This window comes from Somniosus microcephalus, chromosome 3 (genome assembly GCF_052327205.1).
Source record: "Somniosus microcephalus isolate GS21.2 chromosome 3, FLI_Smic_1.0, whole genome shotgun sequence".
In the NCBI taxonomy this organism is placed as follows: Eukaryota; Metazoa; Chordata; class Chondrichthyes; order Squaliformes; family Somniosidae; genus Somniosus; species Somniosus microcephalus.
In genome coordinates this window covers 287,065,565-287,092,231 of record NC_140989.1, presented here as the reverse complement: position 1 = coordinate 287,092,231, position 26,667 = coordinate 287,065,565, and the positions used below count along the sequence as shown (strand labels likewise).

The following is a 26,667-nucleotide window of genomic DNA, read 5'->3' as shown; positions in this document are numbered from 1 at the left end:
AAGTATATCTTTTCTTAAATATGGAAACCAAAACTGTACGCAGTATTCCAGGTGTGGCCTCACCAGTACCCTGTATAACTGTAAGAAGTCACACAACACCAGGTTATAGTCCAACAGCTTTATTTGAAGTCACAAGCTTTCGGAGCGCTGCTCCTTCATCAGGTGAAGTGGAGAGATGCATAAAGACACAGCTTATATAGTCAGAGAATAATGTCAGATGTTTACAGGTAGTCTTTCTAACTGCCATTTATCACACCTCGGCAGAGAGATAATCACAGCAATCAACGGTGTGAATGGTGTCCAAACAGGTCAGTCAGGAAAACATTACATCAAAGAACAATGAGGTGGGGTCACGGGGGGTCAAATGTTGCAGATGCCGGGGTCTGTGTGAAAAACAAAAGACAAAAAACATTTTTTTTGCTGGAAATCACAGCAGGTCCGGCCGCATCTGTGTAGAGAGAACAAGCCAACGACGACTCGAGTCTGGTTACATGTAGCATGACATGAACCCAAGATCCCGGTTCAGGCTGCCCGGTTCAAGAGTCAAATTGGACCCCTCCAGAGGGTCGCTGCCCTAAGCTTGACATGTATGCTCAAGCTGTCAGGAGATGCATCAACGCCAGATTCATCAGCCGCACTCACAAGACAGTCCAGAATGTCACCCGAGCACAACGCAATGCCATCCACGCTCTCAAGACCAACCGCAACATCGTCATCAAACCAAAAGGAGGAGCCATCGTCATACAGGACTATTGCAAAGAAGCAGACCGACAACTGGACAACCAGGAACACTACAGACAGTTACCCGCAGATCCGACCAAAGAACACACCCGCCAACTCAACAGACTGATCAAGACCTTCGATCCAGACCTTCAAAGCATCCTACGCGCTCTCATCCCACGTACTCCCCACGTGGGAGACTTCTACTGCCTCCCAAAGATACACAAAGCCAACACACCCGGACGTCCTATCGTATCAGGCAACGGAACCCTGTGTGAGAACCTCTCTGGATACATTGAGGGCATCCTGAAACCCATTGTACAGGGAACCCCCCAGCTTCTGTCGCGACACTACAGACTTCTTACAGAAACTCAGCACCCACGGACCAGTTGAACCAGGAACACTCCTCGCCACGATGGACGTCTCGGCACTCTACACCAGTATCCCCCACGATGACGGCATTGCTGCGACAGCCTCAGTACTCAACACCAACAACAGCCAATCTCCAGACGCCATCCTACAACTTATCCGCTTCATCCTTGACCACAATGTCTTCACCTTTGACAACCAGTTCTTTACCCAAACACACAGAACAGCCATGGGGACCAAATTCGCACCCCAATACGCCAACATCTTCATGCACAAGTTCGAGCAAGACTTCTTCGCTGCACAGGACCTCCAACCAATGCTATACACCAGATACATCGATGACATTTTCTTCCTATGGACCCATGGCGAAGAATCACTGAAAAGACTACACGATAACATCAACAAGTTCCATCCCACCATCAAACTCACCATGGACGACTCCTCAGAATCGGTTTCATTCTTGGACACACGAATCTCCATCAAAGACGGACACCTCAGCACTTCACTCTACCGCAAGCCCACGGACAACCTCACGATGCTCCACTTCTCCAGCTTCCACCCTAACCATGTTAAAGAAGCCATCCCCTATGGACAAGCCCTGCGAATACACAGGATCTGCTCAGATGAGGGGGAACGCGATGGACACCTACAGACGCTGAAAGACGCCCTCGTAAGAACGGGATATGACGCTTGACTCATCGATCGACAGTTCCGATGGGCCACAGCGAAAAATCGTAGAGACCTCCTCAGAAGACAAACACGGGACACAACCAACAGAGTACCCTTCGTCGTCCAGTACTTCCCCGGAGCAGAGAAACTACGCCATGTTCTTCGCAGCCTTCAACATGTCATCGATGACGATGAACACCTCGCTAAGGCCATCCCCACGCCTCCACTACTCGCCTTCAAACAGCCACCTAACCTGAAACAGACTATCGTTCGCAGCAAATTACCCAGCTTTCAGGAGAACAGCGACCACGACACCACACAACACTGCCACAGCAACCTCTGCAAGACATGCCAGATCATCAACACAGATACCATCATCACACGTGAGGACACCACCCACCAGGTACATGGTACATACTCATGTGACTCGGCCAACGTTGTCTACCTCAAACGTTGCAGGAAAGGATGCCCCGGAGCATGGTACATCGGCGAGACCATGCAGACACTGCGACAACGGATGAACGGACACCACGCAACAATCGCCAGGCAGGAGTGTTCCCTTCCAGTCGGGGAACACTTCAGCAGTCAAGGACATTCAGCCTCCGATCTTCGGGTAAGCATTCTCCAAGGCGGCCTTCGAGACACATGACAACGCAAAATCGTCGAGCAGAAACTGATAGCCAAGTTCCGCACCCATGAGGACGGCCTGAACCGGGATCTTGGGTTCATGTCACGCTACATGTAACCCCACCTGACGTAGGGTCATCCAGACTCGAGTCGTCATTGGCTTGCTCTCTCTACACAGATGCGGCCGGACCTGCTGTGATTTCCAGCAAAAAAAATGTTTTTTGTCTGTTTTTTTGTTTTTCACACAGACCCCAGCATCTGCAACATTTGACTCCCTGTGACCCCACCTCATTGTTTTTTGATGTAATGTTTTCCTGACTGACCTGTTTGGACACCATTCACACCGTTGATTGCTATGATTATCTCTCTGCCGAGGTGTGATAAATGGCAGTTAGAAAGATTACCTGTAAACATCTGACATTATTTGCTGACTATATAAGCTGTGTCTTTATGCATCTCTCCACTTCACCTGACGAAGGAGCAGCGCTCCGAAAGCTTGTGACTTCAAATAAAGCTGTTGGACTATAACCTGGTGTTGTGTGACTTCTTACATTTGTCCACCCCAGTCCAACTCCAGCATCTCCACACCATGGCTACTGTATAACTGAAGCAAGACTTCCCTGCTTTTATACTCCATCCCCCTTGCAATAAAAGCCAATATTCCACTGGCCTTCCTGATCACCTGCTGTACCTGCATACTAACCTTCTGTGTTTCATGCACCAGGACCCCCAGATCCCTTTGTACTATAGCACTTTGCAGTTTCTCTCCATTTAGATAATAACTTGCTCTTTGATTTTTTCTGCCAAAGTGCATAACCTCACACTTTCCAACATTATATTCCATCTGCCAAATTTCTGCCCACTCACTTAGCCTGTCTATGTCCTTTTGCAGGTTTTTTATGTCCTCTTCACTCACTGCTTTCCCTCCCATCTTTGTATCGTCGGCAAACTTGGATATGTTGCACTCGGTCCCTTCCTCCAAATCGTTAATATAGATTGTAAAGAGTTGGGGTCCCAGCACTGACCCCTGTGGAACACCACTAGTCACAGATTGCCAACCCGAGAATGAACCATTTATCCCAACTCTCTGTTTTCTGTTAGATAGCCAATCTTCCACCCATGCCAGTATATTACCCCCAATCCCGTGATTTTTTATCTTATGCAGTAATCTTTTGTGTGGCACCTTGTCAAATGCCTTTTGGAAGTTATAGTAGGTGATGCCACGCTGTGACCTATTTATAACATAGCACTTTTGTTGGTTAAAAAATTCTCCTTAATGCCACCACTTTACTGAAAGCCCATATTTAAACTTTGATATAGGTCACATAATTGGCCATTGGGCCCTTAACAGGAAACATTTGCACTAATTTGAGGAATGATACCCTTTTAAGGTCTATTAGACCACAGGAATAGTCGGGCATCACATTTTATTCAAAACAGGGTACTTATTAATATGTAGAATGCAGATTCAATTCCCCACACCACAAAGTTCCCAGCATCAACACCGCCACCATGAGGAGCTGCCAGCAGAGGCTAGGGAGAGAAGGAAAATCATTGAGGAAGTCAAGCTTTAGGCATCGTTTTTGAACCTCCTAGCAGCATGAACTGGAGAGCAATTGGCAGAGTGCTCAGAGAAGGTTACCCAAATGTTTTGGCTGCACTTGACATGTGGCACATGAAGGAAAATATAGTTTAGCCTCAAGAAATAAACAAATAAATAAAATCTTCTGCAATGCCCAGTTTCCTAGCACACATGTATATCACTACTACTTTTGGCCATAACTACAGAACATTCGTGATTCATTGACTCTGGTTTTTCCAATTAATATAAAGTCATGACTCACACAGCATAATATGGGTAGCATATTCCAAGTAGTTACTATTATTTTCTACTAAGTTTAGGGTTTTCCTTAAGACTGAAACCAGCTGATTCCATTTTTTATGTGCATACTGTTCTCAATTAGACTAGGGGAGTTCTGACCCAGTTCTTAATAAACAACGTGGTAGGGCGAAAGAAGGTTATAGAGATAGGGATGGGCAAGGCCATGAAGGGATTTAAATAAGAGAATGAGAATTGAAAATTTTAGGCATTAGGGGATCGGAGCCATTGTGCATTGTGCAAGATCACATTTCGTTGTTCATGTACTTGTGCATTGTACAATGACAATAAAGTTGAATTATTATTATTATTATTGTAGATCAGTGAGGATAGGAGTGGCAGGTGAGTGGGACTTGGTGTAGGATAGGAAATAGACAGCATAGTTTCGGATATGCTGAACTTTATGGAGGAGGGATGATGAGAGGCCAGCTAGGAGAGGATTGGAACAGTCGAATCTAAAGGTGACAAAGGCATGGACAAGGGTTTCGGTATCATGGAGGAATCAGGGCAGCGGGAGAGTAGCACTTTCTCCCTTTTAAGAAACCCATCGCCCTCCGCCCGCCACTGCCAACCCTTTTCATGGTGTGGAGATGCCGGTGTTGGACTGGGGTGGACAAATGTAAGAAATCACACAACACCAGGTTATAGTCCAACAGCTTTATTTGAAATCACAAGCTGTCAGGCAGAGGAAATAGTAGGGAAGGGGTAGCCAGTTATGGCTGCAACTGATTTGTTGAAAGGCTTTCCCCAACAGTGAGAAAGGTGTATTTTAAAAAATAAATACTCAGTGTATCCTCTGACTCACCGTGAGCAATGCCATGGGAAATCCACTGGTAGTATATTCAAAATATTAATTCTGCACACACTTCCCGTCAACAAAGCCTATGGGGGGGATTTTAACCCCCAGAAGCGGGTGTGTTTAGGTCCAGCGAGATGTGAAAATGTTAAAAATCTCAAAACCGACCACAACCTGCCTCCAATCCACCCACTTCCGATTTTAACGGAGGCGGGACAGGGGCGGGCAACTGTAAATACTATAAAAGTATCACATAAAAATATGGACAGTATTTATCACTTTAAAAAATGGGGATTGATTTTATATATATTTACCATATTAAGAACTTACCTGATCCAATTATTTCCTGCCGTCTATCCCACAGGAGATCTACCAGTAACCTAGTAAGGTGTAATGTATACTGTATTGGTTAATCAGAAATGCCACATGCATGTGCTGCATTATGGGCTGCTTAGCTTTAAATATTTTTCAAAGACAGCATAGATTTATAGAACCTGATGAGGAGGGGGTGACTCTATTGATCTTAAATGACGGATTTAAAGGGAAAGGATGTCCTACTGGATTGTCTTAAATGTTTTATCAGGAGATACCTGTAAACTGTTTTTTATGCAAAATGCCTGCTCCCAGCCTGCCTGACAAGCAGTTATAAAGTATAAAACTGAGCAATAAGAGATGATGAACAGCCAGAATCTCAAGTATCCAGATATCTCCCTTTAAAGCATTTACTAACCCCCTTCTTCCTACAGGCTTTAGAAACCCAATCTGGGGTCATCTAATCACTATTTCTTGAGTTCCCTCATTGTCTCTACTATGCATTTCAACCTTGGTGGTATCATGCACAAAAAGATTTAGAATACATGCTGTTGCAAGAACATAACACTTTATGAGGTCTCTCCAGACTTACCTACATTAATAGGTGTGACTGTCGTCAAAGGTGACTGGAAGGTTCCGTAATTGGTAATCAGCTCTATCCACATGAAATACTTGCGATTCAGGTCAATGGCAGATACAATGCACTTAATTATGTGATGCTGCACGCAGTTACTAACATACATTGACAAGTTGCCTTCCTTTTGGTCAAATGATCTAAAAACGACAAAAGCAAAGGACAGTTCAGATACTAATCCTTCATGGAATGGAGAAATCAAAGTTGGCCTTTATTCCTCAAGATCAGCAAACACAAGGTCTTAAACAAATACAGAAAATGTTAATCTGTGGAGAGAAGTTGATGTTTTGGGTATGGGCTCTTTGTCAAACCAAAAGGTTTGCTTTTTGGTTGAAAAAAATTGGACTGCTCAGACGATTCTGATATCTACATTTACACACAAACAATAATCACTGAAGTACGAGAGGCTGTCATTACCTATGGAACTGTACTCCAGCCTGAAACAGTCATTCAGAAAAGCAAAAGAACAGGTAAAAAACAGCACAAAAAGACAAACAACAAGCATGAATGCAGTGCCCCTCTATGGTCATCAAAGGGGAGCTTAAATTAATTCTGAAGTTTTTAAAGGGAACACGATCTAAACAAATTCAATACTTTTCTTTGGTTGCAAGAATGAATTGCTATTTTTAAACTTAACAGGAATTTTTCTTATACATGGAGAAACACAACAAGCTGCTTGCAATTCCCAATCCATTCTAGCCTTAATACGCAAACAGCCCTGATCCTTGGTGATATTTTTTTACAGCGCCCATTTTCCACTTATATATTAATACTAGCTGAAGTGCCCGGCGGTGCCGAGGGTTTTTTGAGGGCATGTTGTTGTTGGAAGAGAGAGAGCGAGCGACTGGGGGGAAGAGAGCGAGCGACTGGGGGGGAAGAGAGCGAGCGACTGGGGGGGAAGAGAGAGAGCGACTGGGGGGGAAGAGAGAGAGCGACTGGGGGGGAAGAGAGAGAGCGACTGGGGGGGAAGAGAGAGAGCGACTGGGGGGGAAGAGAGAGAGCGACTGGGGGGGAAGAGAGAGAGCGACTGGGGGGGAAGAGAGAGAGCGACTGGGGGGGAAGAGAGAGAGCGACTGGGGGGGAAGAGAGAGAGCGACTGGGGGGGAAGAGAGAGAGCGACTGGGGGGGGAAGAGAGAGAGCGACTGGGGGGGAAGAGAGAGAGCGACTGGGGGGAAGAGAGAGAGCGACTGGGGGGGAAGAGAGAGAGCGACTGGGGGGGAAGAGAGAGAGCGACTGGGGGGGAAGAGAGAGAGCGACTGGGGGGGAAGAGAGAGAGCGACTGGGGGGGAAGAGAGAGAGCGACTGGGGGGGAAGAGAGAGAGCGACTGGGGGGGAAGAGAGAGAGCGACTGGGGGGAAGAGAGAGAGCGACTGGGGGGAAGAGAGAGAGCGACTGGGGGGAAGAGAGAGAGCGACTGGGGGGGAAGAGAGAGAGCGACTGGGGGGGAAGAGAGAGAGCGACTGGGGGGAAGAGAGAGAGCGACTGGGGGGAAGAGAGAGAGCGACTGGGGGGAAGAGAGAGAGCGACTGGGGGGAAGAGAGAGAGCGACTGGGGGGAAGAGAGAGAGCGACTGGGGGGAAGAGAGAGAACGACTGGGGGGAAGAGAGAGAGCGACTGGGGGGAAAGAGAGAGAGCGACTGGGGGGAAAGAGAGAGAGCGACTGGGGGGAAGGAGGGGTAGGAGGAGGGGGGAGGGGGAGAGGGGGAGGGGGAGGGGGAGAGGGGAAGGGGGGTAGGGGGAGGGGGAGAGGGGAGGGGGAGAGGGGGAAGGGGGAGGGGAGGGGGGGAAGGGGGAAGGGGGAAGGGAGGGGAACGGGGGGAGGGGAAGGGGAGGGGGAGGGGAGGGGGTGGAGGGGGACGGGGAGGGGAAGGGGGTGTGGGGGGGAAGGGGGGGTGGGAAGGGTGTGGGGGGGAAGGGTGGGGGAAGGAGGGGGAAGGGAGAAAGGGAGGGGGGGAGAAAGGGAGGGGGGAGCCAGCAGACCCTCTCCCCTCTGCTGGCGATGGCTCCGCGGAGCTCCGTGCCGCCCCACGCACTGACATGGCCCAGCCGAGCGCAGCGCCCCGGTCAGCCCGAGCCTCGCCCCCTGCCCTCCCGAGCCCCGCCCCACGCCCTCTAGAGCCCCGGCTTCAAGACCGCCGATTGCGGCTGGTCCTGCGCTGAAGCCAAGCCGCGGGAACGGGTGTGAGCCGGCTAGAGGCTGTGAGAGAGGGCTGGGCACGGTTGCCGGGGTAACACTTCCCACCCTTTCCCGCTCTCCCGAGCACCGGCCCCCCGCCCGAGCCGCAGGGGGGAAGGAGAGAGAGAGCCCCCGCTCCTCCGGTCGATGTGTTGCAGGCCGACCCCTGATGAGCACCCGATCAGCTGAGCCCGAGCCCCGCGGTGACCACAACTCACCTCCCGCTAGGCTCCTTCCCGCCCCGCCAGCCTTTACCAAAATGGCGGCGATGGCTACGCTCGGTGCAGTCCCGCGCCGCCAGCCTTTACAAAGATGGCGGCGATCGCGGGGCGGGCCCAGCAGGAGAGGCGGTGCCTAGCTCGGGCGTGGCTGGGCAACAGAGGCCTAGGCTTCCAGGCCTGCAAAAATGGTGAAAGGTAGGAAAATTATAGAGGTTAGAGAAAAGATTTACAAATTAATTAACTTTTTTTAAAAACAATTTGTGTTTTAAAAGCAACTTTTTTTTTTGCTTGAAATCTAGATTTGAAAAGAAACACGCAGAAAGTGGGGGAAAAAAATAAACTTACGAATCAAGATGGCTGACACTTACCTCAGTTCAGAATGATAAGGCCCGCCCACACACGCACCGATTGGTCAACCGTCAGGTCACTGAACTGTAGGATTGGTCAATCCTCATGGCACTCAACTGTAGGATGGCCCGCCCGCACGCACAATGAACCCGCCCTCGTGACGCAGCGATTGGTCGACCGTCGGGTCGCTCGACTGTACGATTGGTCAACCTTCACGTCACTCGATGCTAATGAGTGGATAATGAGCGGAATTTTGAACGTTTTTTGGATACCGTCAGCACAATTTTTGTCCGACCAAAAAGTAAATATGCTTATGACTGTTCTGGAATCGTAAGCTTTCTTTTGATGTAACACATGTGTAGGTACGCTCTATAACTTTTGATTGTATAGCCGGACAGACAGACAGAGAGACAGAGAGACAGAGAGACAGACAGACAGAGAGACAGAGAGACAGACAGACAGAGAGACATACTGTTTTATATATATGTAGCCAAGTGGGAAAATGCAGTGAATATTTAAGTCCACTAGATGGCGCGGTTCATTTTCCCCTTTAGAATTTGAAAAAAGGAGAAAAGGATTAGGGGTAGGGCCATGTGATGCCAAAGGAACCTCCCCTTTCTTCACAGCCTCCATTTTCTAGATCCAGCGTGAGGGATGTGCTCTGAGGAGAGTTGGGGTGAATATGACTTTTGAAATGAACTTAGTCTGCGTAAAGTACAACTAAAACAGCATTTAGTGCAGCCAGACATAGTTTTAAAGTGATATTGTTTCCCAAATTACTCGATATCACGGGGATGCTTGCAGATTGTCCCACCATGTGCTGGTGTTAACCTTTGTTAAAATTGTTGTTGAGTCCTTGGGGCTACGTTTCGAACGAGTTTAATACTTTCTGTTTGCTTGTAAGAGGTAACAAGTGATAACGGGACATACGAATGTATGGTATGATATGTTTTGTTTTGTATAATGATTGTTAGCTAATTAACTACCTGCACCTGTGGTTTACCTCATGTTCTGTTTTACAGCAAGCCACTGCCGTATTTTATCGACTGTGTTTTATGTATTTACAATTTCATCCTAAACCTAGACCCAAGTTATTAATACAGAATAAAAAACCCCAAAAACGAAAGTTCGTGTCCTGTGCTGCTCCATTTCGCCAGGCTACATATATAGATATAGATATTTAAGGGGTAGCAGGCTCAGGTTGCTAAAATAAGTTTGCTATTACCCTTACGAACAGCACTCCTAATATGGACAATGGTTACCTACTGCCCACCTCCGCTTCACCTCAGATTCTTGGTAGACTTGCTCCACCCTATATCTCTAGGCATCTGTTCACAGCCCACTTGGCTGTGCAGTGCTGCTGAAGTTATCAATGTTGCTCCTTCTCCTCCTCTTGCTCTCCAGTATCGGAAGAGCATTCTGTTAGAAGGTGGCAACTCCGATTTTAACACAACTGAAATTAAAGTCACCATGTGAGGAATTTCAGGGGCAACTCCACATCCCATCACCCTGTGGTGCAGCTGTACATCCCATCACCCTGTGGTGCAGCTCCACATCCCATCACCCTGTGGTGCAGCTCCACATCCCATCACCCTGTGGTGCAACTCCACATCCCATCACCCTGTGGTGCAACTCCACATCCCATCACCCTGTGGTGCAGCTGTACATCCCATCACCCTGTGGTGCAGCTCCACATCCCATCACCCTGTGGTGCAGCTCCACATCCCATCACCCTGTGGTGCAGTATGTTGAAGCAGTTTTGAGGATAGCCCTCAAGCAATCCCACAACAAAAGGTTTGTGGGTAACACTGCTGCAAACAAATGCAATCTTTGGCTTCTTTCTGGTCTTCAGAGAATTTTGGTCGGCTAGACTATGTTACCAAATCAGCTCACTAAGTTTCTATTTACTTACAGCACATCCAGATGCTTCATTCTGTACTTTACAAACTTGCTGATCTTCCTGTCACTTGGCTTCAAGTTACAGACAAACAGTGTCAGGTCTCCAGCTGTCCAACACTTGATGTTCATTCTTATACCTGAAAAGAATAAATTAATTAAAACAAAATCCCATGAAACCTGAGAACCAACTAAAGTCAAGAAAAAGTAGTTTTGTAGACTTTGTAAGATGATTTAATGGTTACTCCAATGGTTCAGTGCATTAATGCACTAAGTTATGGGAAACTGCACCATATAGAGCAGGAACATCCTATGTTTCATCATCCGTGTGCACAGCTTGGATGGCAGTGGGATGCTACAATTGGCATCGGTGCTGCTAAACTAAAGGGAAGGGTGAAGAAAACAGCCAGGGTTCCTGCTCCTTATTGCAACACCTGCTGAAAAGCATGCATATATATATGTTAACATAACAAAAGAAGTAGGAGCAGGAGTAGGCCATACGGCCCCTCGGGCCTGCTCCGCCATTCAATAGGATTTCCCAGTTTTCCCAGTCCACTTTAGTCAATTCTACTCTCATACCTTCATAGTCTCCTTTATTTAAGCTCAGTACGCTGGTTTGAGATCCAACTCTCTCACCCTCAAACTGAATTTGGAATTCAACCATATTATGGTCACTCATTCCAAGGGGATCCTTTACTAGGATATTTTTTATTAATCCTGTCTCATTACACAGGACCAGATCTAAGATTGCCTGCCCCCTGGTTGGTTCAGTTACATACTGCTCAAGGAACCTGTCCCTAATACACTCGATGAACTCTTCCTCAAGGCTGCCATGCCCAATTTGATTAGTCCAGTCAATATGAAAGTTAAAATCCCCCATGATTATAGCTGTTCCCTTATTACAAGCCCCAACTATTTCCTGATTTATACTCCGACCAACAGAGTTGCAACTGTTAGGAGGCCTATAGGCTACACCCACTAGTGACTTTTTCCCCTTCTTATTCCTTATCTCCACCCAAACTATTTCACTATCCTGATCCTTTGACCCAATATCATTTCTGACTATTGCAGTGATTCCATCCTTGATTAACATAGCAACCCCACCTCCCTTTCCTTCCTGTCTGTCCTTCCTAATTGTCAAATACCCTTGTATGTTTAGTTCCCAGTCATGATCATCTTGCAGCCATGTTTCCGTAATGGCCACCAGATCATACCCATGTGTAGTTATTTGTACCGTCAACTCGTCTATTTTGTTACGAATGCTGTGTGCATTCAGATAAAGAACTTTCAAATATGTTTTCTGACTATTTATTCCTGCTTTTACCCCTTTTACTACTTTACCTTTATCATTATACATTCTGTCCCTTCCTGACACGCTCTGGTTTTTAATTCCCCCACTGCTACCTTGCTCTATTGCCTTCTCCGCTGTCATTTTTATTTTTCGCTCTCTTAAAACCTCCCCCCCACTAATCAGTTTAAAGCCCTCTCTACAGCCCTAGTTATTCGATTCGCCAGGATTCTAGTCCCAGCACTGGCCAAGTGAAGTCCGTCCCAACGGAACAGCTCTCTCCTGTCCCAGTACTGAAGCCAGTGTCCCAAGAAGCAAAACCCATTTCTCCCACACCAGTCTTTGAGCCACGCATTTAACTCTCTAATTTTATTTACCCTAGCCAAATTTGCACGTGGCTCAGGTAGTAATCCAGAGATTATTACCCTTGTAGTTCTGCTTTTTAATTTGGCCCCTAGCTGCTCAAACTCCCTCAGCAGAACCTCTTTCCTTGTCCTATCTATGTAGTTGGTACCAACATGGACCACGACAACTGGATCCTCCCCCTCCCACTCCAAGTTTCTTCAAGTTGAATGATGACAGGATCAAATTGGACTCTGATGCCACCTCTATTGCCCATGATCAAGTAGCTTCCCAGCACCCAGTATATAAATTCACACATGAAGAATGGTAACGTGATTAAGTTACCATAGGTCTTCAGGTGCATTTTGAAGTGTGCGCCAGCATGGGTCACTGCCATCAGAATGGGAGAAAACTGAAAGAAAGATTAACAGCTCCACTCTACCCATTGAGGTTTTATGCTGTTGTCTGAAACCTGAATGGTGTGTGAAATGTAGGAATGATATTATATTTCAATTAACATCAAACACTCCAACACGCTGGATTGGAAATTATTTTGATAAACTCTGTTTTCATGGCTCATTCAAACCCCTATTCCACCCACGCAGAAAATTAAAGGATTAGCCCATGGTTCATCTATAATATTGATTCAACAAGAAAAGCCCAAATTATTGCTGCAAAAAGGTATAATTATTTGCACCTCTGTTAGAATTTATAACGTACTCACTAGTGCAGAAAATTCAAATTGATTTTTTTTTCAGCTTTAGGTAAACTGATTAATCTCAGTCATTTAATTCCAGTTTCAATTCATGTAAAAGCAAGTCTCCATGAAAGAGAAATACCATGTTTCAAAACGGACTTCATTTAAATGTTCCAACAATGAGCTGTAGCCAAGTAACATCTATTTTTAAACACTTTCTGTCGCTACAAGTCACGTACTGGGGGAAATAAATCAGAGAATAACTGCAGGTTGAGTCATGTGATCCTATCATCCTATCGTGATCAAATCCTGCATTATAAAGCTGCTAAATAACCTTTGTGCGACATTACATGACACTGCTTTCAAAAAAAGTCAGAAAACCTTCCAAGCCAAGAAATGGAGAAATTAGAACAGTAAAAACAATTTATTTTAAAAAGATAATTTCTTGTCTAGTACACATCATAAATCATAACACAGTAAGTGAATTTAAAGGCAGTAATCTCATCTCAGAGTTTAAATGCTGAACATATATCTCTCTTGTGGTTTATGATATCATCTGAGTTGCTCTAATCGATTGCAGCCTTACATTTCATTTATAGGTATCCATTAACCTCACTCCTTATAAGCACATAAATAGCCGAAGTAGTTTTAAGCCTTTATGGCTGGCCTTTAAAACTCTTCCAGCTTCAAGTGATTCACATTTTATCTTCAGTTTATAATATAGGCCAGTTACACTACACATCTATCAATCAGTTTGGGCTTTGCATTGATGCAAAATCTGTAATATTACCTCAGTGTGAAGTCATCATAGTCAAGTGTGTGAAATCATTTTGAGGAGGCACTGTCTTGCTGCTTTAGCTTTCTGCTAGGGGACTAGAACCAGTGTTAAGTAAATTTACCAAGTTAACTTCTGAGAGATTTTTAAAATGTTTGCAAACAGCAGACTATCTAGTTGGCCCCATTAACAATAAAATTTAATGAGCACATGCTCAGAGGTCTACTTTCTCAAACGAGAGAGCAATACAAAGTCCGTGGTTACCAGGGAAATAAAAAAGGAAAAACAGCAAAAGCTGGTCACACAGCAAGTCAGGCAACGTCTGTGGAGTGAACAGACAAGTTAATATTTCAGGCTACAACTCATTTTAAATGAGATGGAAGTTCTAGACAGACTAAATGGGTTCAAAACAAATAAATCCCCAGGGATAGATGGTATTTATCCCAGCGTGCTGAGAGTCTCGGGAATGGATCTGTAAGGCAGTGACAATCAATCTGAGGTAGACAGTGGACACTGGGAAGGTGTCGGTAGATTGCAAACAGGCTAATGTGGCGTCCATATTCTAAAGGGGGACAAAACATACACAAAAACTACAGACCCAATAGTTTTACTTCCATTCCTTGTAAAATAATAGAATCAATTATCAGGAATAAACTTGAGTATCATCTGTACAACAATACTAACCTAGATAACAGCAGTCAGCATGGCTTCAGAAGAGGAACGTCCTGCCTGACCAACCTCCTCGACTTCTTTCAAGAGGTGACAACCCAATGCATTGTGGTAAGCCCATTGATATGATGTACATCAACTTCCAAAAGGCCGTTGATAAAGTTCCATGCAGAAGGCTAAAAAGCAAACTCGAAACTGTGGGAATTCAGGGTAAACCCGAGGAATTAGTATAAAACTGGCGGAAGGCTAGGAAACAATGAGTACGCATTAGAAGAGTTATGTTGGGGTGGTGGGGGGTACCTCAGGGCTGTGGCCACTACTGTTTCTAATTTGTATAAATCAGCTGGATTCAGAAACTCAATGCAAAGTGGAAGCGGTTGGTGATATTGAAGCCAAGAAAAGGACAGAGCATAAAACTCAAAAATGTGACAGTAACATTACCTTGTTTCTATCCTAAAATGTGCAATTATCCTTGGTTATAATCAGGAAGGCAGCTATAAAAATGGTGAAATTCCTTAGACTTCAAATCTGGGTTGTAATTTCACACTGGGAAAAACAGAATCCAGTGCTTTCAAAGTTCTTTGTACAGAGGTCAGAGGTATTCAACTACAACAACATCTTGTATTTATATAGCATCTTTAACATAGTAAAACATCCCAAGGCGCTGCACAAAATTTGACACCAAGCCACGTAAAGAAATATTAGGGCAGATGACCAAAAGCTTGGTCAAAGAGGTAGATTTTAAGGAGCATCTTAAAGGAGGAAAGAGAGGTAGCGAAGCAGAGCGGTTTAGGGATTTAGAGAGGAATTCCAGAGCTTAGGGCCTTGGCAGCTGAAGGCTCGGCCGCCAATGCTGGAGCAATTAATATCAGGAATGCTCAAGAGACCAGAATTAGAGGAGCGTAGATATCTCGGAGGGTTGTAGGACTGGAGGAGATTACAGAGATAGGGAGGGGCGAGGCTATGGAGGGATTTGAAAACAAGGATGAGAATTTTAAAATAAAGGCGTTGCTTAACCAGGAGCCAATGTAGGACAACGAGCACAGGGGTGATGGCTTATTCCTCAAAAATAAGATCTTTTCAGCAACAGTAATCATCCCCAAACTACAAATGATTCAATTTTTCTACCTGCAAGACATTATCATCTGAATTTGATTTGCCCCTGATGCTTGCCAGCAATCTCAATGAGCATCAGATGGATGGTCAAGCCAGCAAATAAAATAAACCACCATGGCTATTCAGAGCACTCCTTCACAGTCGCTGATGGACTCACCAAGTTGGTTTTCCCTTCAACTAACTAATGGCTGCTTAGATCAATTGCTGTCATCTTCTTGATTAAATGAAACCACTTTAAAAAGCACCAATTGGCAGAAATTACCACTACAGGAAACTTTCGTTTAACCGGAGGTTAAAAGTCCGGAAAGCTCTATCTACCGGCAAAATTCAGGAGCCATTTTCTATACGTTTTTTTACTTCTCATTGCTTTTTTTTTCCCCAGTCAGGCTCTGCAAGGTCTGTAGCTAAGCAACAGCTTCAACTAGAGACGCTTGCAGCTGCAGCCGACCGTTTTGAAGCTGTTGCTAAGCAACAGGGTTTGTTGATTCACACGGAGCTGAAAAGCTCTGTATGTTTTAACATTGCCGCTGGTTTATACGGCAGTTTTGATCTAACGGCACCAGCTCGGTCCCGTCAGTGCCGGATACCAGAAAGTTTCCTGTATTTTACATCCAAGTTGCCTTTCATTGGCATTTTGAAAGGTAAAACCTGGTCATAAATCTTGAAATCTGTGCTCATTTATTAAAGTACTAGCAGTATTCTGCCACAGTCTTTAGAGGGGTTTTATTTGCTGGCTTGGCTATCTATTGCTATTTTCTTCACTTTAAAAGGAAGTTTAATTGCGTTTGTTCTCGGGGGAGGGGATGGGGGGGAACAACCCTAGTTGGTAGGTTAATGTGCTAAATGTAAATGGCAGGTGCTAGCTTTTCAGGTGTTAATGGGGTACACAGCTAACGTAATACCATTATTCAAGAAGGGTAGTAGTGATAAACCAGGGAATTACAGGCCAGTGAGCCTAACATCAGTGGTAGGGAAATTATTGGAAAAAATTCTGAGGGACAGAATCAGTCTCCACTTGGAGAGGCAAGGATTAATCAAGGATAGTCAGCATGGCTTTGTCAGGGGGAGATCATGTCTAACCAATTTAATTGAATTTTTCGAGGGGGTGACTAGGTGTGTGGATGAGGGTAATGCAGTTGATGTAGTCTACATGGACTTCAATAAGGCTTTTGACAAAGTCCCACATGGGAGACTGGTCAAGAAGGTAAGAGCTCATGGGATCCAGGGCAATTTGACACATTGGATCCAAAATTGGCTTAGTGGCAGGAGACAGAGGGTGATGGTCGAAGGTTGTTTTTGTGACTGGAAGCCTGTGTCCAATGGTGTACCACAGGGATCGGTGCTGGGTCCCTTGCTGTTTGTAGTGCACATTAATGATTTAGATATGAATGTAGGAGGTATGATCAGTAAGTTCGCAGATGACACAAAAATTGGTGGAGTGGTAAATAGCGAGGAGGGAAGCCTCGGGCTACAGGACGATATAGACGGGTTGGTCAAATGGGCAGAACAGTGGCAAATGGAATTTAACCCTGAAAAGTGTGAGGTGATGCATTTTGGGAGGACTAACAAGGCAAGGGAATACACAATGAATGGTAGGACCCTAGGAAGGACAGAGGATCAGAGGGACCTTTGTGCACATGTACATCGATCCCTGAAGGCAGCAGGACAGGTAGATAAGGTGGTTAAGAAGGCATATGGGATACTTGCCTTCATTAGCCAAGGCATAGAATATAAAAGCAAGGAGGTTATGATGGAGCTGGACAAAACATTAGTTAGGCCACAGCTGGAATACTGTGTGCAGTTCTGGTCGCCACACTATAGGAAGGATGTGATTGCATTAGAGAGGGTGCAGAGGAGATTCACCAGGATGTTACCTGGGCTGGAGCATTTCAGCTATGAAGAGAGACTGGACAGGCTGGGGTTGTATTCCTTAGAGCAGAGAAGGCTAAGGGGGGACCTGATTGAGGTGTACAAAATTATGAGGGGCATAGATAGGGAAGATAGAAAGGAACTTTTCCCCTTAGTAGAGGGGTCAATAACCAGGGGGCATAGTTTCAAGGTAAGGGGCAGAGGTTTAGAAGGGATTTGAGAAAAAACTTTTTCACCCAGAGGGTGGTTGGAATCTGGAACTCACTGCCTGAAAGGGTGGTAGAGGCAGGAACCCTCACAACATTCAAGGTGCATTTAGATGAGCACTTGAAACGCCATAGCATACAAGGCTACGGACCAAGTGCTGGAAAATGGGATTAGAATAGACAGGGCTTGATGGCCGGTGCAGACACGATGGGCCGAAGGGCCTCTTTCTGTGCTGTATAAATCTATGACTCTATGACAAATTAGTAGGGGGCATATAGTGATATATAACAATAGTGATATTGCCATTCAATATCAGGAATTCCATATATGTACTTTGTCATTGTGTATTTGTTTTTGTCATGGTTTCAAGTTAATAATGCTTGAAACCAACCAAATGATATTTTTAAGTAAATCACTGACTAGGTGACACTCACATGAAACAACCAGAAGTCTGCATCTTGAATTCTGCACTTGTGTTTATGCATATTTTTATTAAAAATTTGGAATTCCATATGAAGGAGATTTTGTATAAACCTAACTAGTGGATGTGCACCCTTTAGTTCTTGCTGGATTCCAAACGCTATTCAGGCGTGACAGCTCTGTAAACATTGGCTAATATATTTTATGTGAAATTCCCACCTGAAGAATATGGCTCAAGACAACATCCTATTGTCAAGGGGCACAAGTTGCGTGGCCTCTCATCATTCACTGTGCAGGCACTGAAGATTTGCTCCACTGGAAAAGGGCTGGTGAAAAAATCTTCGTTTCTTGTACTTTGGTTTAGTCTAATCCTCCGCCTTTTATAACTCTATACCTGATTTCATAAACACATTTGATTACTGATTTTATGCTGTTGAATAATACATCTATGTGCAATATTGTTGCTCCCTTGGTCCAGGTATTAACATAAGAACATAAGAATTAGGAGCAGGAGTCGGCCATACGGCCCCTCGAGCCTGCTCCACCATTCAATAAGATCATGGCTGATCATCGGCCTCAACTCCACTTTCCCGCCTGATCTCCATATCCCTTGATTCCCCTAGAGTCCAAAAATCTATCTATGTACTCTCAGGGATGGGAAGTGAAAAGACACAGATTTCAGATCAAAAGAGGTGTCGTCCATTTACAGTCAGGTCACTGAACATGAAAATGATGCTAAAGAACCCAAAACCATAACAAAGCTCAAGTTTTCGCCGTATGACAAAGACAATTAGAACAGTTTTAAGAAATTGCTACGTGATGCTAGCATCCTGTCTACCAATCTAGACTTCATCTGGGCTTAGACCAAACAAATCTAGATCATTACAAACCATCTGAACAGTTAAATATCACCAACATCAACAACTTGCATTTATATAGCGCCATAGTAAATTGTCCCAAGGCGCTTCACAGGAGCGTTATACCGAGCCACATAAAGAGACATTAGGACAGGTGATCAAAAACTTGGTCAAAGTGATAGGTTTTAAGGAGTGTCTTAAAGAAGGAGAGAACGATGGAGAGGTGGAGAAGTTTAGGGAGGGAATTCCAGAGCTTAGGGCCTAGATCGCTGAAGGCACAACTGCCAATGGTGGAGCGATGAAAATCGGGGATGCTCAAGAGGCCAGAATTGGAGGAATGCAGAGATCTCAGAGGGTTTCAGGGCTGGAGGAGTTTACAGAAATAGGGTGGGGCACCTTATGGAAGGATTTGAAAATAAGGATGAGAATTTTAAAATCGAGGCATTGCCAAAGTGGGAGCCAATATAAGTCGGCAAGCACTGGGGTGATGGGTAATTGAGAGTTGGTGCGAGTTAGGATACGGGCAGCAGAGTTTTGTATCAGTATTAGATCACAGTGCTGCATTATTCTGCTTAAAGTACGAGATATGCTGCAACAATGGCCAAAAAGCAACAATGCTTTGATAGATATGGTAGATTAGGCAACCAAGAAAGCAGGGTATGCCACAACCACAAAGTGAAAAGATTCTCTCATTGTCACACAGGTACCAAAGGCATTGAAATTAAAATTGTGTAGCATATAATTAGCCTAACAGCTGTTTCAGGCAGGTTCCCTGGACACTCGACAGTTGGCGTACTTCCTGGGGGAGGGGGAGATCGGGTGCAGGGGACCACTGGCCAAAATTCATCCTCAAACCCTCATTTTCTGCCCACAAAACAGACATGGTGCAGGCCATCTCTCTCCCCCACCCATCCCCTCCCCCCCTGTGTTTGACATGCCTGCAACAATGTTTTCCATCAGAGGTCTGCATCTATGTGAGAAACCTGGGAATGGAGTTCAGGAGTATCCCAGAGACATCATTTTCAGCTGTAGAGAATAAGCAGGTTGCCGGCTACAGCTCCTGTCTGCACTTCCGCCCACAACTCATGGAAACCTTTTTTAATGTCCATTGGCAGAGATTGCCAGCAGTTGTCCATAAGCCTGCCCTACACACTACCTCCTAAGGCACTCATGTATCAGTCAGAAGGTTACTGCAGACAAAAAAAACACAAGGACACCAGATTTAGGAGCAGGAATTTTTTTGTATAAAACATCAAAAATAAGTAAAGTTCTGTGGTAGCTTTCAAAGCAAAAATGGTGTATCTATATATATAAAACAGTATGGCCTAGAAATTGAGTGGGCTTTGCGCCCATTTTGCGGCGCTAGAGGTCATTGCGCTGGACTTACAGCCGGTTCAGAAATTCCCTGGGGCCCTACCATCGGCGGTAGACCGGTTGCGCTGCGCCGGCACCGATGACGTCATCGGTGTGCGCAGCGTCCCGGTTGCCGTGGTGACGGGCCCCAGCGCCGAAATTGAGTTGCGGCCGCCTCGCCCGTGGCAGCCGCAACTAAGACTCTGGCAACCGAGTCTTACAGGAGTTTGCGCCGGCGCATTAAGGTCGCGCGGCGGCCGGCCGCTTTCCCCGCCGGCCGCCTGCCCGCACCTCCCTCCCCGGACTCCTCCACCCCCCCCCCCCGCGGAACAGATGCTTCTGGGCTGCGAGCCCGGCACTTCCCCGAGGTGCCGGGCTCATTTTTGTGAAGATTTTACCGGCCAGCGGGCGGGTGCAGGCAGCTCCTCCTTAACTGAAGGAGGAGGCCTGCACTTCCCGAGCCTGCTGCACCGCATCGGGCGCCGCAGCGCCGGAATAGCGCCGCAATGCGGCAGGTAGCGCCCATTTTCAGGCGCAAACACCCTTCAGTAGCGCCGGCAGCCGTTTGGGCGCGGCGCTACTGAATTTTTGGCGTGCGCAGGGGGCCTTAGCGCCGGCGCTAACTTTCCGGCGCTAAAGCCCTGGCGCGGCGCCAACTGAATTTCTAGGCCTATGTCTCTCTGTCTGTCTGTCTGTCTGTCTTTCTGTCTGTCTTTCTGTCCGGCTATACAACCAAAAGTTATAGAGCGTACCTACACATATGTTATATCGAAAGAAAGCTTATCATTAGGGGACTCTCATAGGTGTATTTACTTTTTGGTCGGACAAAGATTGTGCCGACGGTATCCAAAAAACCTTCAAAATTCCGCTCATTATCCGCTCATTAGCATCGAGTGGGGGCGGGTTCATTGCGTGTGCGGGCGAGCCATCCTAGAGTTGAGTGACGTGACGATTGACCAATCCTACAGTTCAGTGACCTGACGGTTGACCAATCGGTGCGTGTGTGGGCGGGCCTTATCATTCTGAACTGAGGTGTCAGCCATCTTGATTCGTAAGTTTATTTTTTTTTTCCCACTTTCTGCGTGTTTCTTTTCAAATCTAGATTTCAAGCAAAAAAAAAAGTTGCTTTTAAAACACAAATTGTTTTAAAAAAAAGTTAATTAATTTGTAAATCTTTTCTCTAACCTCTATAATTTTCCTACCTTTCACCATTTTTGCAGGCCTGGAAGCCTGGGCCTCTGTTGCCCAGCCACGCCCGAGCTAGGCACCGCCCCTCCCGCTGGGCCCGCCCCGCGATTGCCGCCATCTTTGTAAAGGCTGGCGGCGCGGGACTGCGCCGAGCGTAGCCATCGCCGCCATTTTGGTAAAGGCTGACGGGCGGGAGGGAGCCTAGCGGGAGGTGAGTTGTGGTCACCGCGGGGCTCGGGCTCAGCTGATTGGGTGCTCATCAGGGGTCGGCCCGCAACACATCGAGCGGAGGAGCGGCGGCTCTCTCTCTCCTTCCCCCCTGCGGCTTGGGCAGGGGGGCGGTGCTCGGGAGAGCGGGGCTCGGGAGGGCGGGAAGGGGGGGAAGGGTTACCCTGGCAACTGGGCCCGGCCCTCTCTCACAGCCTCAAGCCGGCTCACACACGTTCCTGGGGCTTGGCTCCAGCGCAGGCCCAGCCGCAATCGGCGGTCTTGAAGCCGGGGCTCGGGAGGGCGTGGGGCGGGGCTCGGGAGGGCGGGGGGCAGGGCTCGGGAGGGCGGGGCTCGGGCTGACTGGGGCGCTGCGCTCGGCTGGGCCATGTCAGTGCGTAGGGCGGCACGGAGCTCCGCGGAGCCATCGCCGGCAGAGGCGCGAGGGTCTGCTGGCTCCCCCCTCCCTTTCTCCCCCCCTCCCTTTCTCCCTTCCCCCTCCTTCCCCCCCACACACCCCCTCCCAACCCCTCCCCTCTCCCTCCCCCCTTCCCCTACCCCCCTTCCCCCCTCCCCCCCAGTCGTTCTCTCTCTTCCCCCCAGTCGTTCTCTCTCTTCCCCCCAGTCGCTCTCTCTCTCTCTTCCAACAACAACATGCCCTCAAATATATAATCTGAACTCCTGCTAGTGGATTGTCGTTAAAATCCCAACTGGTTCACTAATGTCCTTCAGGGAAGGAAACCTGCCATCCTTACCCAGTCTGGCCGATATTTGACTCCAGTCCTGCTACAAAGAATTCCACACAGTGGTTCAAGAAGGTGGCCCACTGCCACCTTCTCAGGGTAACGAGGGATTAGTAATAAATGCCAACCCTACCAGGGAGAGCCTGATTTTTTTTTTTAAACTACAATTGTCAAGAACAGCTTAACAGAAGTACAGTGGGGAAAGAGCTTGGCAGGAACAACTCGGTAGCAGTTCTTTTTGTAACGCATTATACACAAGTTGCAATTCTTGTGTTTATTTATGTCAGAACTCAAACAACCAGGATTTATATAAACAGTAGCACGTTCTAGAAGAAATTCACTGTACTCAAATCTGGAGGGAGATTTCTGAATAAAAATCCTGAATTTAAATAGATTTATGTAGAACCTTTTAGAACACTAAGTACTATGCCAGAGGTATTTGGTAAAGAGGAAAAGATGTTAACATATTTAAACGTTTTCTTCAGATTTAAATTGCACAATGTTTGATCGACAGTAGCCACCATTCTTATTGTACCATTATCCATTGATTTCAATGTATTGGAGCTTGTGACAGGGTTACCAACTCAAGAAAAACTCAGCACTTCAATCTTAAAAGGTTTGAATAAAAATGTACATTGCAAGATACTAAGTGAAATAGAAAAAGTTAATTCAGAGCATTATTCTAAATTAATCTGTGACTATAGAACAAAATCACATATGTAGAAACTAGTAAAACCGAAATTTATCACTGATGTCAGAAAGCATTTCTTCCAGCAAAGAGTGATTAACGCTTGGAATGGAATGGGTGGGGAAGTGGAGGCAAAACTCATTCAAGAGGTAGTTGGGTGCTCTAATGATGCAACCATAGGTTTCTACAAAAGGATGTACTGGATGGTCTGAATTGCCTTCGTCATCTGTTCCTTATCTTTATGGAGTTTCTCAATTTAAAATAAAGCTGGCGTCATTGCTACATGTAGTTGACATAAAACACCTAAAATCAATGGAAATTAACATTTCAAAAAAGTAATTCTTTGTAACTTGATTTTTTTTAATTCCCAATTGTGAGACCTCTTTTTTTAATCACTGGACATGACCTATTACTGCCTTGCTATCTGGAGCAATAGGTGTTATGAATCAATAGCTGCTGATGTTATCATAGGCCTGAAAGTGATGAATCTCATTTTGTTTCTGAATTGCATACCAGTGCTGTTATATTATTAGAGTGCCAGAGTCACATGGGAAATATTGTTACAAGAGCAGCCAGACCTTTTCTTAACATGAAGAATTTGAACGCAAATATGGAAATCTATCGTCTCTCTCTGCCTCAGAATAGGTGCTTTAAAATGCCACCTGTGTTGGTGAATTCCATACTTCCAAATTATACAGTTCCAAATGTTTAACTGGATCTTTTTGATCATAAATCTCTAACATTTCCCCAATTTAACAGCTCTCCAAATGGCTCAACTGATCTGAACTCTGACACGAGAAAAATTTTACAATAAATTTTATTTGACGCCGATCCTGCAATTTCTTATACTTGTTTCAATTAACAGAGCAATTAAGCAAATAGAAGTAGACATCCCAAATTTCAAAATGGACAATTCTGTTCTTCCTGTTGTGGATGGTGCTAAAGGTGGAGATTAAATTTGTCAACAGTGCTACTTTAAACTGTCAAGCTGAGTTTAGCAACAAAGAAACAATCATCATTATGTTGCAACAGTGCCATCTATAGTTATAGTCTAATCAAGTATTCTGGTTAACATGCAATTTCAAACAGATTTCTCTTGTTAATATTCATACGATTGCAACGCAATTACAACAACGAAGAAGTTAATAAACTGTTTGGTATCAAATATATTTGCTGCCTTTGGTCATGTTCAAAAGTGGAAAGGGGTGGGACAGAAACAACGGAAAGAGATCACAGCTGAAGTCCCATGTTCAGGTGTTTGCTCTGCTGATGATGAAAATTCATTCATCAATGTATCAGCCTTGGCTCAGTGGTAGCACTCTCGCCTCAGATTGAGAAGGTTATGGGTTCAAGCCCATTACAGAGACTTGGGGGGCGATTTTCCCATTGGAAGCGGGTTGGGAGCTGGCTTGGGGGCGGGCGGGTGCAAAACCCGCCTCCACTGTCAGGTGGGAAAAAGTTGGGATTTTCCCCTAATTGCCCAATTAACTCCGGGCGTGTGGGTTCCCCTGGGCCAATTACTCTTTTTGGACTGAAACTCGCCTCTGCTGATGCCACTTATGTAGTTTCATTTAAGGGCTGCTTGCTTCCTTGGCTCATTTCACTGCTGTTTTGTGGATGCTGAACACTTTAGCACTGAGAAGAAATGGCCAACTCCAGAGCCAAGGCCTCCCCGAGGTTCCTACACATCCCACTTTACCCTTATAACCCTTGCACCCTTAACCATCCCTCTCACTCTATGAACACAATCACTTCACTATTCGACTATGCTGCCCTCACAATCCCTATCAATGTTATGCAATGACAACAGCTAACAACACACAGGGAGGTCCCTTGCAAATGGCACCTCACTCCATCTTTGACTCCTTCCAAGCATCTATACTCTGGACTCTGCAATCACTCCATCATTCTCACTCAAACTCCACTTGTCTCCCTCATTGCAGGAAAAGGTAGCCCACAATAAAAGGGAAAGGGCGAAGACAGGAGGAGGGCCACCTTCCATCGCCCATGAAGAGGCAGCCCTGGGAATTGTTGGCGCTGAGGTGGAGGTGGAAGTGGGGGACGGACAGACGGGCACAGCAGAGCAAGCTGGTGACAAAATAGTTTTGCATCTCTCTCCTTTACATTGCAGGAGTCACTAGAATGACTGCAAATGTACATTTATAGAATGGCAATTGATCATCTGCACTATTGCATATGCATGCCACACTACCGTCACATCTCCAACTCATTCCTTTACTCCCCCACAGGACCATCGCCAGCCCCCCTCCCCACTGACCAGGAGGAAGAGCCTGAGGCAGAAGACTCCTCAGAGGAACCTGCAACCTCTGAGGGCGTAGCGTCAGCAGATGTAAGCGCACCCAGCACCAGTGCAGGTCTGCACACCTCGGTAGGACCATCGGGAGATAGAGTAGTGTTGTCACCTGGTGTATCACAGCTCACAAGTGAGCATCAGCGGGTGGTGGAGACAGGGACAGCAGTGAAGAGTCCTCGTCAGAGGTCGCAGGACTCTCCCAGCTCTGCTCAGCTGCATGTGGACCCTGTGCCTCCGGATCCATCCAGGAGAGCGGTGCTGGAACTCCAGGAACAGGTGCAGGAGTCTCTGTCAGGTTTTGTCTCCAGGGTCACTGCATGTGTGGAGAGGATGGAGGAGTCCAACTCGAATATGAGCAGAGCCTTTGTGGAGTCATTGGCGCATGAGCGCATCACCTCTGAAAGGTTGGCTACCTCCGTGGAAGCGATGTCCAGCTCCGTGGTGTCCATGGCTGCCTCTCTGCAGACGATGGCCAGGGCAATGGAGGAGATAAGTCACCAGAGTGTTGAAAACATGGTCAATGTTCAGAATAGACTGACATATCTGGAGGAGCGATGGCCAGCTATTGATCAGAGACACCAGAGCTTCATGGAAGTCCTCAGCAGTAGGACATCCAGTGCAGACATGGGTCCTCACGGTCCCCCTGATGTGCAACAAGGTGCGCTCAAGCCACTTGCTAGCGCTGAGGTGGGGCTGACCCATGAGAGGGATGTTGGTGGCAGAGAACAAAGGAGTGGGGGCTCCTTTCCAAGCGCTCACACTTCCATGCCACTGCGTTGCTCTTGGTCAGAGCCCCACCAGAGTCCTCACCCAACTGAGATGGGCGTCTCAGCCACTGCACAGCTGCAGGAGGAGCAGACATTTGGCGAGCTCTCACAGGCTCGCAAACCCAGAGGATGCCCGCCAAAGGTGTCGAAGCAGGAGCAGCATGAAAGTGAACAAGGGGCCTCCACTTCTGCTGAAGCCACAGGGGAAGCACCACATAGGAGCACGCGTAAGAGGAAAATTAAGCACAATTAGTCACATGGGCAGTCACTTGGGTGTTTTTTTGTGTTTATGATTAAATGTCATCCCTTTGTCAATGTATTAAACTCTGGTGATGGCAAACTGTTGACGTTATGACCTCTGTGATTTTGGTTTTGGAAGTTCCACATTGCAGCCTCAGTGAGACTTACTTGGTCAGGTTGGTGGTCAGAGTGAGAGGAAGCCAGAGAGTCATATCCATTGTCTATCTTGTGCTAAGAAGGAGCCAAGCACATGTGCTAGAATGGGCAACCTAAGCAAAT

General features: G+C 46.3%; 1 protein-coding gene across 4 annotated transcripts in view; it reads right to left on the bottom strand.

The window, feature by feature from the left end:
• The window catches only part of lepr (leptin receptor), a 249,473-nt gene that overhangs the window by 146,479 nt on the left and 76,327 nt on the right, over positions 1 to 26,667 (bottom strand). For all 4 annotated transcript variants that reach the window (XM_085982710.1, XM_085982712.1, XM_085982709.1 and 1 more), the window contains 2 exons: positions 10,665 to 10,788; positions 5,965 to 6,146 (listed from right to left, as the gene is read on the bottom strand). In XM_085982710.1, the coding sequence (XP_085838836.1) occupies positions 5,965 to 6,146; positions 10,665 to 10,788 (306 nt within the window). The remainder of the gene's footprint in view (positions 1 to 5,964; positions 6,147 to 10,664; positions 10,789 to 26,667) is intronic.